This window comes from Meles meles, chromosome 5 (assembly GCF_922984935.1).
Source record: "Meles meles chromosome 5, mMelMel3.1 paternal haplotype, whole genome shotgun sequence".
In the NCBI taxonomy this organism is placed as follows: Eukaryota; Metazoa; Chordata; class Mammalia; order Carnivora; family Mustelidae; genus Meles; species Meles meles.
In genome coordinates this window covers 17,484,324-17,499,956 of record NC_060070.1, presented here as the reverse complement: position 1 = coordinate 17,499,956, position 15,633 = coordinate 17,484,324, and the positions used below count along the sequence as shown (strand labels likewise).

The 15,633-nt window shown below is 43.2% G+C and overlaps 1 protein-coding gene and 1 long non-coding RNA gene across 2 annotated transcripts in view; one reads left to right on the top strand and one right to left on the bottom strand.

The window, feature by feature from the left end:
* LOC123941685 overlaps positions 1–5,569 on the bottom strand; it is a 39,094-nt gene extending 33,525 nt beyond the window's left edge. The window contains exon 1 of the long non-coding RNA XR_006818332.1: positions 5,319–5,569. This is a non-coding gene — a long non-coding RNA (uncharacterized LOC123941685). The remainder of the gene's footprint in view (positions 1–5,318) is intronic.
* Positions 5,570–5,668: 99 nt separating this feature from the next.
* NT5DC1 (5'-nucleotidase domain containing 1) overlaps positions 5,669–15,633 on the top strand; it is a 142,343-nt gene continuing 132,378 nt past the window's right edge. Inside the window, exons 1-4 of the mRNA XM_046005111.1 lie at positions 5,669–5,902; positions 11,622–11,713; positions 13,110–13,181; positions 15,175–15,281. Coding sequence (XP_045861067.1) covers positions 5,810–5,902; positions 11,622–11,713; positions 13,110–13,181; positions 15,175–15,281 — 364 coding nt within the window. The 5' untranslated portion in view covers positions 5,669–5,809. The remainder of the gene's footprint in view (positions 5,903–11,621; positions 11,714–13,109; positions 13,182–15,174; positions 15,282–15,633) is intronic.

Sequence of the window (15,633 nt, the reverse complement as noted above, 5' to 3'; positions counted from 1 at the left end):
TTAAAAGTTGGTTTCAGAATGTATACAAAGTATATGTCTCAGAGTTGCCAAAATTTAGCAAATAAAAATAAAGTATGTCAATTTACATTTGAATTTCAGAGAAACAACAAGTAGTTTCTTTAATACTAGGTTTCATGAGATATTTGGGACATTCAAATTTAATTAGGCATTCAGTATTTTATCTGACAATGTAAGTCCCAGGAAACAGGATGGGCAGCATTAAAGTGCATCATTTATATGGGTCTCTGAGAAAGAGACCCTACACCCTATCCCATTGTGAGGTTAAATCCCTCGCACAAGAAACAACAGAAACCTCCACATGAGCTTGAGGATCCAAAAGCAGAGTATTTCGTTCCGCATTCTGAGAGAAACGGCTTTATGGAGTGTCCTGTGGTAACAGAGAACCATCACGAGAATAGAAATGGTGGCTTCCATATGGATAGAAGGGCTCTGAGGTAACCACCCCACCTTTCCATGGCGAAACACAGACCCTCCTTTGCTGTGGCTTCAAAGCCAAAAGCTTTCTGTGAAGGTTTCCTGGGACTCCTCAAGAGAAAAGAGGTTGGCTGAGTGTGGAATGGCAACCTTAAAATAGTCTCATGGTTTGGATCAAAACTAAAAATGTTCGGGATGATGCTGCAAGCAGAGGTACCGCAGAGTTTAATGCAGCAGTCATGGTGGCTGACAGGGTGGATGCCGTGGCCAGAGGTAACAAACACAGGGATGGAGAAGCAGATGTATGGATGCCATTAGCCAAGGACCAGAAGTCTGTTCCCAGACTCGCTGGCGCTACGTTAGCTCTGCTGCAATTTAGAACCCCCACGCCTCTCAGAAAGACAGCGAAGGAAAAGGGAAGACTGACAGTCAAAGAGGAATTCAGTTTAAACCAGAACTAGCTGAGTTCACCTTGAGTTTATCCGTATTGTACTTCTAACTTAACTGCTGATAAATCAAGATTCCCCATAATACGCTGTTAGATTGTGTGAACCCGTGTCTTAAAACACAACATGTGTCTTAACTTATTAAATTTCAATCCACTGCTACATCCTAAGAGATCTTGCTGAATCACAATTCTGCCATTTGGTATTTTAGCGCTCTCTGCAAGAGGGACTCGTTTCATATTTTAAACATTTAGTTATTTATTGAGATACAACCTTAATGAGAAGTTTCCTACATTGAGATAGGACTTTACACCAGTGAGAATGGCCAAAATCCACAAGACAGTAAACAAGTGTTGGAGAGGATGTGGAGAAAGGGGGAACCCTCTTACACTGTTGGTGGGAATGCAAGCTGGTGCAGCCACATTGGAAAACAGTGTGGAGGTTCCTTAAAAAATTAAAAACAGAGCTTCCCTATGACCCTGCAATTGCACTACTGGGTATTTACCCAAAAGATACAGATGTAGTGAAAAGAAGGGCCATCTGTACCCCAATGCTCATAGCAGCAATGGCCACAATCGCCAAACTGTGGAAAGAGGAAAGATGCCCTTCAACAGATGAATGGATAAAGAAGATATGATCCATATACACTATGGAGTATGAATACCCAACTCTTGTTATTAACATGGATGGGACTGGAAGAGATTAGGCTGAGTGAAATAAATCAAGCAGAGAGAGTCAATTATCATACAGTTTCACTTATTTGTGGAGCATAAGGAATAACACAGAGGACATGGGGAGATGGAGAGGAGAAGTGAGTTGGGGGAAATCAGAGGGGGAGACGAACCATGAGAGACCGTGGACTCTGAGAAACAAACTGAGGGTTTTGGAGGGGAGGGGCGTGGGGGGTTGGGTGAGCCTGGTGGTGGGTATTCAGGAGGGCACTTATTGCATGGAGCACTGGGTGTGGTACATAAACAATGAATCTTAGAACACTGAAAAAAAAAATAAACTAAAGAAAAAAAATAAAACTAAATTTAAAAAAACTAATTACTATTACTTCAAAAAAAAAAGTTTCTTACCAAAAGACTTTATCCCACCACATTCTCTCCTTCCATCTAAAATAAATACACCCACACACAAAAATAAAATAAATATATACATACACAAAAACCACAGTAAAATTTCTAAGTAGGCGTCTCTTCTTGCAGCAAGAGCAGAAAGGGAAAGTAGAAAATCACTTTTTTTTAATCAATAAGCTGAAGGATTTTTAAATTACCAGAGAAACCAAATGAAAAATATTCCTAATGCAGAACGACTGCCATCTTAAGGCCACTGCTCAGTATTACAAATCAGCTTTTGGTTCTATTCAGCTAAATGACTAATGTTTAAGGGCTACAAAGATTAATTTTTAGGCATTTAAATATTTTATCTTTTTTTCAAATTACTAAATAAACTTTATTGCTTCCTTCTAAGCAAATTATGGGATTCAGGGAAGATGTGGCTATTAGGTTGTAGAAAAAGTTAACATTACAATGTTTATTTGGAGTATTTAGAAAAACACTTTTTTTAATATGGTCTTCTTTGGGGAGGTCAGGAAGAAAAAGAATTTAAAGCAGGTTCCATGTCCTGTGCCAAGCCCAATGACGGCCTTGATCTCACGACCCTGAGATCATGACCTGAGCTGAAATCCGGAGTTGGAGGCTTAACCAACTGAGCCACCCAGGCACCCCAGAAAATCACATTTTCAACTAACGAAAGAATAAACAAACAGACCTCTTCTTGCCCCCAAATAACAGTTTGGTAAATAACATTTACAATGTAGATATCAAATTGCAGTATTTTAAATTCACAAAAGATCACTTAGTGAGTAATTTTAGAGTCTAAAACAAGCTAGCTAATCACAAAATTATTATTTAGGCAAATAATAGTAAAAGGCACACCTAAGGTTAAAGTCGCTAAGTTACAGTATTTACTGTATTAAAATATAGGTCTATTAATATAGGTCTAAATGGGTCTATTCGCTATATTAAAATATAGGTCAGTAGTAATGATGAAATTCAATCCTAGAAAATCAGCAAAAATATAACTTATTTCTGAACATTTCTACATTATTTCATAACTTTTGCATGAAAAGGAAAACTCCATACATAGAATACTAAAAAACATCCTAAGATTTCACAGCATATTAACATTATACTCAAAAATACCAAAATCCTGAAAACAAACAAATAACCTAAGCAAAAAAATTTAAGCATAAGTTCATGTCATTTAGCAATCTTTCAAATGCAAATACTATTTACTACATTTGACCCAACAACATTGGTTGGGGTCAAATCTCCTTACTGAATGTCTTAGTTTGCTGAGACTGCCATAACAAAATAACACAGACTTAGTGGCTTAAACAACAGAAAATTATTTTCTCACAGCTCTGGAGGCTGGAAGCCCAAGATCAAGGTGCCAGTTGGGTATGTTTCTAGTGAAACCCTCCTTTTTAGCTTGCAGACTGAACCTTCTCCTTGTGTCCTCACATGGCATTTCTTCTGTGCGTACAGTCTATTTGGTGTCACTTCTTCTTTGAAACCATCATATTAAATTAGGGCCCTACTCTTATGACTTCATTTAACCATACTCAAAGTCCCTATCTCCAAAAATAGTCACATTGGGGCTTAGGCTTCAAAATATGAATTTGGGAAGGGAGGGACAATTCAGGCCACAACACTGATCTATTTAATATTAGCACTCAAAGAAACAGAAATTAATTGGTCTAAGAACATGGAACTCTTGACTGATTGATACTAGAACAGCTGTGGTATTTTATCAGTACATGTGATAGAAGTTTAATGTATTGGGGAAAAAAGTAAATATTTTTATTTGAAAATAAGCCCTATGAAGAAAGTGAATGTATTTAAGTTCAGGGTTAGGTAAGGAGTCGGGGGTGGCAGAGGGAACCATCCCACATGTTCTTAAAGGAGTTAGAATGAGGTTTGAGCTATATGCCAGGAAAGATGACTACAGCTCAAGGAGGGGTAAGAGCTCTCGGGATGCCTGGAGGGCATTGTTTCCTAAATTCTCCCACAAAGTGTAAATGTCTAGTCTCTAGCAGCGAGCTCTTTGACAGGACTTGAGGGATCTAAGACATGTAACAGTGATCACTTAGCAAGTAGAAATGTCTGTTGATGAGCCTGTCCAAGTCTAAGGGTCAACCCCAGTCCGAGGGACACTTACATCAGGAAAAACCATCCTTTGTGTACTCTTCCCTTGGGCAACAAATGCACTTGTACATTTATATTACTAAGGGAACTCCCTAAATTGCCTATCCTGCATTCAAACAAGATACACTTCAGGGAAACTTGTGGCCTTCAATGTGTAGTCTGGCAGTTTGACATTGGCAGGCCCACTGCAGGGGACAAAGAGGAACGCTAACGTCAAGGCTTCCCAGACAACAGAGTCATAAAAGGGAAATAGGTACAAACTGTGAATCAATCCAGGTCCCTCTTTTTTGACTCACAGACATTAAAAACATGGCTGCTGGACTGTTACCATACCAGTCAGTGAAGAGCTCAGTCTTCTTGAAGTTTCTTTCTTCTTCCTATTCCAGAGAGATCTGTTTGGGGCTTTTAAGAGTTATAATGGAACAAGTATTCAATTTATTCAAATGGGCCCACTAGGTATAATAAGTGTCCTACCTAATTGAATTATTTATTGCACTAAATTAATCCCTTGATTGGTCTATTGGCCTCATAAGGGTTAGTATTTGTAAGGGTTAAATGTAATTCTCAATGAATTATATTTTCATTATGACATAACTATTGATTTTTTTTCCATTGGACAATGTTCCTTTAAACTTAACACAGAAGGAATACAAAGGTAATAAACTTACATTTTCTTTTTTTAATTTATATTGTATTTTCTCTTTTAAATAATTTTAAAGATCTCAAAGACCTAGCCTTTCGTATAGGTTCTCAAAATTAAATACCTTAAGCAACCATTGTATATAACTTTTCTCCTATACATCTAAAATAATACTAGCTATACACAGTCCTTGAGAGAATTCAGATCATTGTCGAACCATTTTGTGTTCTATAAGTCTTAAAGCCATCTGTTTGCAGAGTTTTCTACTCTGTAGCATGTTCTATCAACTTTCTGCTGTCCTTTCACAGAAAAATTCATCCTAATAAAAAATAAGATAATCAAGTAACAAAAATAGCCAACGTTGATTCCTTTAATCAGCGTCATTTTGCAAAAATGGTCCTTCAACTTCTAATAAATTTATTTTCTAATGCACTCCAGAAGGGGAGATAGTGAAAGGTCTTTTAATAACTTAGGAAGCAACGAAATATTCAAACCTTAGAGAGCACGTGGGCAACGAGATCTCCTCAATTCTAGGCTAATGGTGTCAGAGGATGTTCGTGAATAGAATTGTCGCCATAATCTTACCTTATCCCGCACAAGAGCAAAGGGTCGGGTCTAACTTTACGGTGTCCTGTTTTCTGTGGCACCTTGAAAACGACAGGGAGCCCCGGTTAATTTAGTGGCAAAGGTTCTGTGTCCACGGGGTCTCAGCTGCACCCCCAGGTCCAGCACAGGTGGAGGGGCTCCGGCCCTCCCGCCTTCGGGACTGCGGGGCGGGGCTGGGCGGCGGCCGGGCGCGGGGAACCCAACCCGCAGCCGGCCGGCCGCAGGGCGCCGAAGCGGCGGGGGCGGCGCGGGCAGGCGGGCCGCGCGAGAGGCGGGGAGAAGCGTGGCCGGGGGCGGCGCTCGCGGGCGCGGGAAGCGCTGGAGGCCTACGCGCTGCGTCCCGGGGGTGGCCGCAGCCCCGCCCCGCCCCGGTCCCGGCCGGTCCCATCCCCGCAGCGTCCCGCAGCGTCCCGTCCGCGGGCTCCTCGCATCCGGCGCCCGAGGCGCTCTCCAGTTCTTCCAGCGCAGCCATGGCTCAGCACTTCTCCCTGGCCGCCTGCGACGTGGTCGGCTTCGACCTGGACCACACTCTGTGTCGCTACAACCTGCCCGAGAGCGCCCTGGTGAGTGGCGCGGGCTGCCCGGGGCGCACGGCGAGCACCTCCATGGCGGCCCGGGCCGGACTTTCCTCCGGGCTCCGGGCGGAGAGCGCTGCCGGGGGCCTGCGGCCGCCACGCCCCTGCGCAGAACTCGGCCTCCCACCGCGAGGCCGGGCGGAAGTGTGCGTCCCCGGGGCCCTGCCGGTGCGCTCCGCGCTGGCTTGCTGTGCCCCGCTGTAAGCCAACTTTGAGAGAGCGGTGGAAGGAGAAGGGGCGGAGGGGCGAACAGTGCATAACCGGCCAGGAGAAGCGGTTCCAGGGACAGAAGGCGAGGCGGGGGCCAAGGGAGCTGGGGGTGTCTTCTGCAGAGCCCTGGCCTTGGAACTTGGCTGCTGGTCGTTCTGGGCTCCAGCGGCGCTCCAGTACCGTCACCTGGGCTTGTATTATCCTGGTGTGCATTTTTTCTTTTCGTGTCTGTGCGACCACCTGTCAGTTCTTAAACACTGCAGTCAGGGAGAGATTGCGCGGTGTATGGGAAGGAACGTTAGCCGAGAAGTCATTAGAATCGTAGCCCTTATTTTGTCTTCTACCAAGAGACAAAAACGAACCTTTACTGCCCACTTCCTACGTGCACCGTGCCCCCTTTGTTGAATAAGTTCTAATCCCAACAACAGCCTACTAAGCTGGGGTCCTCCCAGACCTTTGGAAAGAAGGGGGAATGAAGGATGTCTGATTCCACACCCTCAGGTGAATTGCCTTTCCTCCCCCGTTCCTTTGGTTTCATACGGAAACTGATGTAAGAAATCAACAGAAATTTTTTTTAGCATAAAAGCATCAAAGCCTTCTAAAAGAGGTGGCTAGGAGCACCGTGGTCAGAGCAGGGCTCCACGCCCACACTGCCTGGCCTAGGGCGCCAGCGTCTCCATTACAAGCTCTGTGACCTTGGGCAAGTTATTTAACTTTTTTTTTTCAATCCTCAGTTTCCCCATTTATGAAAATGACACAGATAATCGGATTTACGGCAAAAGGTTGCAAGAATTAAGTGAGGAGTAATAGACGCATAATGCTTAGAGCAGTGTCTGACCCATACAAGTGCTTTTATTGTTACCATCCAAGCCATTTTTAAGCCTCGCCATTTGTGGTTAGAGCTCAGGGCCCCTGGTAAGACATTAGCCAGTGCTGCTCCTCATCCCGGTGAGGTCAGTGCCCCAACCCGAGATTCAGGTATCTGTCAGGGGTCAAAACCGAGTGTCTGAATTGCTCACGTGCTGTCTATGCACAGATGCTAAAAAATAAAGAAGGTGTACTATTCCTGCTGTTACACTTTTCTGCTTTCTGTCTGTGCAGGTGTTTCCTTGGTCATATTGAAAGTTGAGAAGGCTTTTCTTTTTGATCTTCGGCTACTACTTTTTCTAGACCTTTGATTCTTATTTTCCTTCCCCACGTGCCTTTCATGTTCCCTCCTGGAAAATGCGAGTTTTCTTGCATCTCCTCTGTGGCCACCTTCATCTGAAGGAAGTATTGTTAAACCACTCATGTTAAAACCCATTTTGTGCCTGTGTGCACGTCCTGTCTCAGCATGCAAGATCCTCGAGGACAAGGATTCTTTTCTACAAACCTCTCTCTAATATACGGGAGGCTTAAAGATTGAAAGTAACCTAATATGTTAGGTGTGATCCCTTTGGCTCAGAAACCGTCTATGAAATGCCAGCAGTATGCTTGCTGAGCACCACAATAGAACTGAATACAGAGATAGACACAGGCTTTCCAGGTGGCCATTGTACTGGGTAAAGATGCTGCCCAGTTGGTTTCGGCCCCCTGTAGTGAGGACAGTATTGCCGCAGACTGCCCGCTCATTCCTGGAGGCCTTCCCTCCACCACGCCAACTCCTCTGTCAGATCTCATCTGAAATAGCATTCCTTTTGGAAAGCTTCCCCCTACCCCCTAAAGTTTACCCTTTCCTTCCTATCCCACCTCCAATTTTCCATAAAACCCTTAATTTCTGAAAGCACTTACACGCAGCTTAAAATTTCCTGTTAACCTGTTGAAATCTTCCCCTTGAATCTAGAGCCATGGCTCCCTGACATTAGTATCTCTGACAGTTTCTTGTGTGTTCTGTGTGCTGAGCTGAGTGCTTGGCATAAAACGGGTTCAATCAGTAATTGTGGAATGACTGAATAAAAAAAGATATTTTAATAACTGAATATGGCACAGTCACTATGCTAATAAGCATTCAGTTTAAATGAGCTGGTTAGGTCTTTACAAAACTTTGTGAGGTTGTTGCTTTGTCACAGTCGTTGTTTAGAGATGAGGATAAGGAGGCACAAAAAGGATAAGTAGCTTATGCAGGATGCTGTAGCCTGCTAGCGGGCTTCTGTTTCCACCGCTCGGCTTTATATGTGCCACAAAGCCTAGAGGAGCTGTCTGGAGTGACTGGTGCTTGAGCTGGGTACCAACACAGGAGTTAAAGCTGGCAGGGAGGAGGCAGGGGGGAGCGCTTTGGACAGAGCAAGGACCCAGCGAGAGAACTCTGGGAAGAGCAGGTGTCCAGCAGCAGACAGGGAGTTGCAGGAGAAGATGTTGGAGAAGTCAGTGGTGACTGCATCATGGAACACTGCGAGGGCCTCTCCCATGACTATCATAGGCATTTAATAAATGCAGAGTGTGTGCAAAGGTGGGACTGGGTGTGTTACTACACCTGAGGACTCGGGAAAGCCATCCTAGAAATGATGACCCCTGTGCTCTCTGGGGGTTGCAGACTCTGAAGTGAAAGGGGCCAGAAGTTAAGCCCAATATGGGAGTGGGGACGGGACCTGGGACAGCTAGGAGAGTGGGTTTGCCTTCTGAAGACACAGCCACACTCGCCTTTTGCCAACATCTATCTGCCATGAGGAAGTAGGGGCTCAGTCTCTTAAAAGATGTAATTCTTTTTTTTTTTAAGATTTTATTTATTTATTTGACAGACAGAGATCACAAGCAGGCAGAGAGGCAGGCAGAGAGAGAGGAAGGGAAGCAGACTCTCTCTGTTCTCTGTCCTGTGGGGGACAGATCCCAGGACCCTGAGATCATGACCTGAGCTGAAGGCAGAGGCTTTAAACCACTGAGCCACCCAGGCGCCCCTAAAGATGTAATTCTTTTAAGATAAGTTAGAGATCTGAACTTGTTTTTAAAAAAAAAAAGAAAGAAAGAAATTTGACCTTGTATGTGAAGTCTCTGAATTTTTAAACGTTAGCTCATTTTCAAACAGCAGGATTGTAGGGTGGTGAGATAGATTTAGCAAAGAAAAAAGCAGAGCACCCAGTTCAATTTGGATATCAAATAACAAAAACATTTTTATCAGATGCTTGTTCTGCAGGGGATGTGCTTATCCTAAAAAATTCATTGTTGTTTATCTGAAAATCAGATTCAGCTGGGTATTTCATATTTTATCTGGCACCGTGAAGCGGGAATCAAACCTGATTTGTGATCTGCATATAACTTACAGGACACCAGTGTGCAGCTGCTGTGTGGTGTGTGTTACTAGTCACGGGAGACTGGGAGCGAGTCCGTGACCCCGAAGGCTGGGAGAAGAAGGGGGCTGCCCGTGGAAGCCCTGTGCCATCAAGGTTTCTGGGGTGGCCCAACAAAATAGAAAAAGGTCCAAGAACCAAGGCGTCAGGACTAGGACAGGTTTCAGAGGCACAGACTCCCTTCTTTTTCTCAGCACCACTGTCCTCTCGTTCTCCCAGCACGTTGACCTCATTCTCTCCTATTACAGAAACTTCTCCACGAGGTGAGGAACACAGCTGTGGACGCCCCTGTTGGCAGCCCTTCTGGAAAGGGCTCCTTTGTCTTAGGAAGGTTTCCAGCCTCATTGGAATCACATGCCCATATCTTTATCAGGATTGCCAAGGGGTGAGAAAGTCCAGGACTGAATAAAGTGCCTCGACCAGAGGCAGGATTAATGGTGTGCAGTAACCATTGGTAGCTTGAAAGTGGCCATGGTGGGGATATTTATTACCATGGAAATGGGCAGACGGTACTTATCAGGGGTGTATATATACATACATATGTATATATATATATATCCAGTATAAGACTAATAATAAAAGCAAATACTTAAATTGAATTTACTTGTATGTCAGGTACTGCTCTAAAGCCCTGTACATCTGTCAATCCCACAGCACTGGTTTTCTGCGAGGCAGGATCATGATGTGTATTTTTATTGTCCACAGTACCCTGGACGTCAGAGTGACTCAGTACATTTTTTATTTCATTTCTTTTTTTTTTTTTTTTTTTTTTTTTTAATGATTGAACAAAAATCCATAGAACATGGAAAGCCAGTGATTTTCAGTCATCTCTGGGCTCCGGGAGTCCTGACCTGGACCCCACCCTAGCCTGTAGGCCTGCAATTTCTGGGTGGTTTTAAGAGCCGTCACTATGGTTCTGAATCACCGCCAGGGGTGGGAAGTGTTGATATATAGTGTTGACATAATGTGAGCTATTAACAGTTGACCTGGTTCAGGGTCACACTGCATTGCATGGGAGTACATGTATAGTGATTTTAATTAGCTTCAGGACAGAGAACAGCTCTATTTGACAGGGAGCTTTTGATTTCTCTGCACTCATCTCCTGATGCTCGCACCCAAACCCAGGCATGTGCGGGCCTCTGGGTTTCCCCTCCCTCGGGATTCACCCAGCTGACTGCTACAGCTTGCAAGGGTCAGTGTAAGCATCATCACCTCAGGGAGGCCGTATTCCGTCCCTTTCGCTGTGTCGCTATCCTCTCCGCCTTGTGCCGCCTCATGCTGGCAAAGAGGTCATGGGTTCACGTAGAGAAGAAGGGTCAGGTTGCTCGAGTATCATCTTGGTCACTGCTCACCCTGACCCCAGGCCAGCGTTCTGCTTCAGGTTCAAGTGCATCTGATGCTGACCTAAGAGCACTGTTTGAAGGAGAATGGGGTAGGGCCAGTGTGGACCTTTGTCTACCTTTTGCCTGCTTTTTGCTTGGGATACACCGTTCTCTAAATATTTGAGCCAGCCCTTTAGGAAAAAATAAGACACCTCACTCAAACACTTGGGATTTTGTCGTTGAGAAATCAGAAGATCCGTTTATCTGTGTGCTTATTTCCAGAAGCTTCCTTTGTCCTTTTCTCTCAGTTTTCCCTGTGGTGGAGAAATAAGAGACATTTCCTGTATCTGATGGAAGCCCCTTGATTCTTCCTTCGGGTCATCTGCCTGGTCCCCCTGTGTATTTCCCTTTGAGACTCCCCTGTGTCAGTGACAAAACTAAAACAACTTAGTGACAGGTTTGATGTCCTTTAGTCATGGCAGAATGATCTATGAACTGGGGAAGAACAGTGCCCCATAAGCACCGTCCACTAAGGTTGGGCTGAGGATAGATGGAATGATAGAGTAGTCGATATGTTTATCATCATGGTGATCCGTTACATAGGTTTACAAAGCTTTGTCAAGTCTTAATGATCTCCAACCCTTAGAATTCAGGAGTAAGACTGAGCGTTGTCCTTGGTTATGAAATTGTATACTGGTGGTCTAATTCTGCACTATGAAAAGACACAGTAGCTACCTGGGGCTCACAGTGGTGGATAAATTGATTGCATTAAAGGGGGATTAAACTGCAGAACTTCACAGTTAGAGAGATTTCGCTCCCATCTGCCCCATGAGTAACTCCCGTAGGTTTTCAGGTCTGCGAAATTAGGAATGAAGAGTGAGTTTTATATTTATTCCTTCTTCTTATTTATAGCTCATTTATAATAGCTTTGCTCAGTTCCTGGTCAAGGAGAAAGGGTATGACAAGGAATTGCTAACTGTGACTCCAGAGGATTGGGATTTCTGGTAAGTTCTTTATTTTTAAGGTCTTTCTATTCCCTCTGATTCTCAAATATTGCTGAATAAACTTCAGTGCTTCCTCTTCTGTGGAGATATAAATTGAAATGTGAAACTGAATCAAAGGACAAAAATGGCTTCTGTATTAAAAGTTTAATGTTTCATAAATCAAAGTCTTTTCTGCTTTAAGTTAGATTTGTTTAATTAAATATGTAAATAAGCTAAAAGCTTATTGACGAATTTGGTATTTGTATATGGCTGAAGTTTGTCTTAAGTTTTAGAGGTTATTAAGAACTGTCTCTAAAATTTACATTTTTTCATTAAAAAGAAGTTTGCTTTATTGCCTTTCAACTACAGAACCATAGAAGAGGAAGAATCATCATGTTTTGAATAAGTGTCTGAACTGGAACATTGGGTTTTCTATAATTTGAATAGACATTACTATGTCTAAGACTCTTACTGCGTCCTCCTTTCCTGGGTTAGGTTTTTCCGCTTCCCAAGGCACGTTTTATCCCTCTTCCTCATCTAAACAACAAAATAAAAATCCTACACTTAAACATTGCTCAGTTGAAAATTAATAATAATCTTAAAACGCATAGAAACACATGCAGAATTAATTCTAGAGCAATGACGTTCATCTGTTATATATTTCTGCAATATTTGGCTAGTCCTTTTTGATGTATCCCTTTTCTAAAAAGAAGAAACAAATATTTTGCTATATAAAACCACTGACTCTGGAAATTTTACTGTGAACCAGAGTCAGTAAGCCTTCTATAGTACGACGTCATTTTTTGTTTAATTCTCTTGATATTTGGTGGCCATTATACCTCCTTGCTTTTGTTATTCATAAAAATGAATCTGTTGCCACTTTTCTCCCCAAATCCCGCAAGTCTTTTACAGTGAGGAACCTAAAACTTAGTATTTGACTTTGTTTTAGTGGTTTTCAATAATATGCTCTGCCCAGGGGGCAAGTTTTTATAACCTGACCTAAATGGAGGCAATTTCTGAAGAGTATAGGAGAGACCCTGGCTATATCTGGCAGGCTATAAACCTGGGCATGCGTGTGTGTTTTATTTAATGAAAAACATTTTGTACATTTCAACAGAGACATACAATGGAGTTCCCTTTTTTTGTTCTCTTTAAGTTTTAGATTTCTCTTTTTTAAAAGCATAAGGATTTTACAACTTACACACGCGCTCTTTCAGTTTCCCTCATGACCCTTTTCCTTGCTCTGTGGATGGTACTTAATTTTAGGATTCTTGGCTATTTTTATTTGTTTGACTAACATATCATTCATGTGGGTGGAAGAATCCATTTTTAGCATTGTGACTTTTTGAAAATATAGGTTATTCCTTAGGTTAGCTGAATCTATGAATTGATTGGTAATCAGACTTTTCTGTTTTAGTTGCAAGGGCTTGGCATTGGATCTGGAAGATGGGAACTTCATTAAACTTGCAGATAATGGCACAGTGCTCAGGTAATAAAATTTAGTTGTGGGGGCGCCTGGGTGGCTCAGTGGGTTAAAGCCTCTGCCTTCGGCTCAGGTCATGATCCCAGGGTTGTGGGATCGAGCCCTACATCGGGCTCTCCGCTTAGCGGGGAACCTGCTTTCTCCTCTCTCTCTGCCTGCCTCTGCCTACTTGTGATTTCTGTCTGTCAAATAAATAAATAAAATTAAAAAAAAAAAAAAAGAAGACTTGGTCTTTTAAAAAATAAATAAATAAATAAAATAAAATTTAGTTGTGAAGTCAGAACTTTTTTTCCAGGACACTTTATACAGCATTTGATCGTTAAGGTACAGATTAAATAAGATTATTATTTTTACCAATCAGATGACAGATCGTATGCCTATGTTTCTTTGTATGAATTGTTTGAACTATTTAAATACAGTTCTGATAGCATTGGACTTAAAAGTCTAGCTCTTAAATTTAGCTCACCAGAAATATTTGCAGGAAATCCAGTAGAATTTTAATAACTTGCTTCATCTCATTGCCCACCCCTCCTGCAAAAGAGTCTGGGGATTATGTTGTGTTAGATAAGTACATAGTTGCCAGGAATAAACTTAGATTTCTTTTTATTAAGGAAGAAGGAGAAAATGGATGTTGGGTAGGGGTTAGTGGTCTATGCACATCTCTCCTCCTTTCTCCGTTTATCCAAATTTGTCTCCTGGGTGCAGGACTGATGTTGTATTTCAGCTCCTTCTGGAAGTTTTTCTAGTCGGTTCCAACCTTCATCCGTCTCCATTTTTCACACTCAGTGCTGAATCCCTCTCCTTCCCTCCCCTCAGCGTGCACCGAGCACTTTGAATGTTGAAGAGCAGGACCGGCAGTTGAGAAGCTGCTGCTGCCGTTGCTCTGAGCCTTACAGGGGTGCGAGGGAGTGGGCATCTGTTTCTGCCCCCAAGACCGATAGTAGAGGCGAGTCAGCATGGTCACGACTGTGCGATTTCTTATTTATGTTAACATGATCAGAGTTGAAGGAAAGAACACTCAGCGCGGATTATCCCTGGTACATACTGTTCCTTCTGATACATCATTCTTTCTGCACAGTAGAACTCATACTGTACCTAGACCTTGTCCTAAGGTTCGGATGACTAGAGCTGGTGTGGCCTCACCTCTTTTTACTTTGTTATTCGTTTGCACGTTTCCTGCCTTGGGCAACTAGGGCTAGAGCTTATGTATATATGTATACATTTATAGTATGCGTACATACTCCATGCAGTTTTGACCGTGAGCTTAAACTCAACCATCAGATTCTTACAGTGTGCTTAGCTGTCATCAGTCATAGTTCAAAGAATGTAAAGCATTCTACAGTTTTGGTTCTTTCTTTCATTGTTATGAAAGAAACGTCCCACCCCTGAGGTCTGACCCCCTCCAGGCAGTTTCTCCTGGATTCACTAGCTCATCTCCCTGATGCCTGCTTTCCTCCAACAGAGCAGATTCCTTGTCTCATCTATGTTCTACCCCAGATCCCTCCATCGTTACATGCAGCTTTCTAAAGCATTGTCCTTTTTATATAAAGGAGCCCCTTGTGGTTTTTCCATTTGTTCTCACCTTATTGCTTTCCCCCTGCTTCTCCCATCGGTTCTCTCTGTGGCTGCCACCCAGTCTCTGCTGTTGTTTTCTGATCATTCCAGTTAGACTACCTTTATCTTCAGAGTTAAACAATAACTTCTCAGGAAAGAATTTTTCTTCTGGAGAAATAGTTTAGATATTATAGGTCCAGAGCAGCTGGCACGGGCCAGACCTCAGAGTGAGTTGCCCTGATCACTTACTTGCCAGCTGGTGGATGAAATGAACAAAGAACTTAAGGAAACACTTTCTAGAGCCCTAAAGGAGGAAATCATGCAATTGAAATGGAAAAAAGAAAACTGAGTTCATTTTGGGGGGGGACCACCCATAGCAAGGCCAGAGGGAGGGGTAATTCAGAGGAGGCATTAATGAGCATTGTACCTCATCTCCCCGAACCAGGGCGAGCCATGGCACGAAGATGATGGCTCCCGAGGCGCTGGCAGAGGAGTATGGCAGGAAGGAGTGGAAGCACTTCATGTCCGATGCGGGAATGGCTTGCCGGTCAGGTATGGCTCATGCGGGTCAGTGCCACCATGACCGCCCCTTGGGTCTGGGACCTTGAACCTGCAGCGTGAGGACAGGAAGCATGCCATCCTTGCCTCCTGCTGGCCAGGATGCACAAGGGAGCCGCTGTGGCAACCCATAGGAATAGGATGTGTTTTCCACACGTGTCTCGAGTCTCTTTGGCATTGATTCTAATTTATTTTAGGTTTTGTTGATTCTCCTTTTACCTTCCCTTGTTCTAGAGTGAAGAGACTAGCACCTAGGAATAATACATTTCTCAGTCGTCTGTATTTTTTTTTTATCAGTTTATTACATGCTCAGTCCTTGCTTTAATTTCTCCATTACCCATTTCTC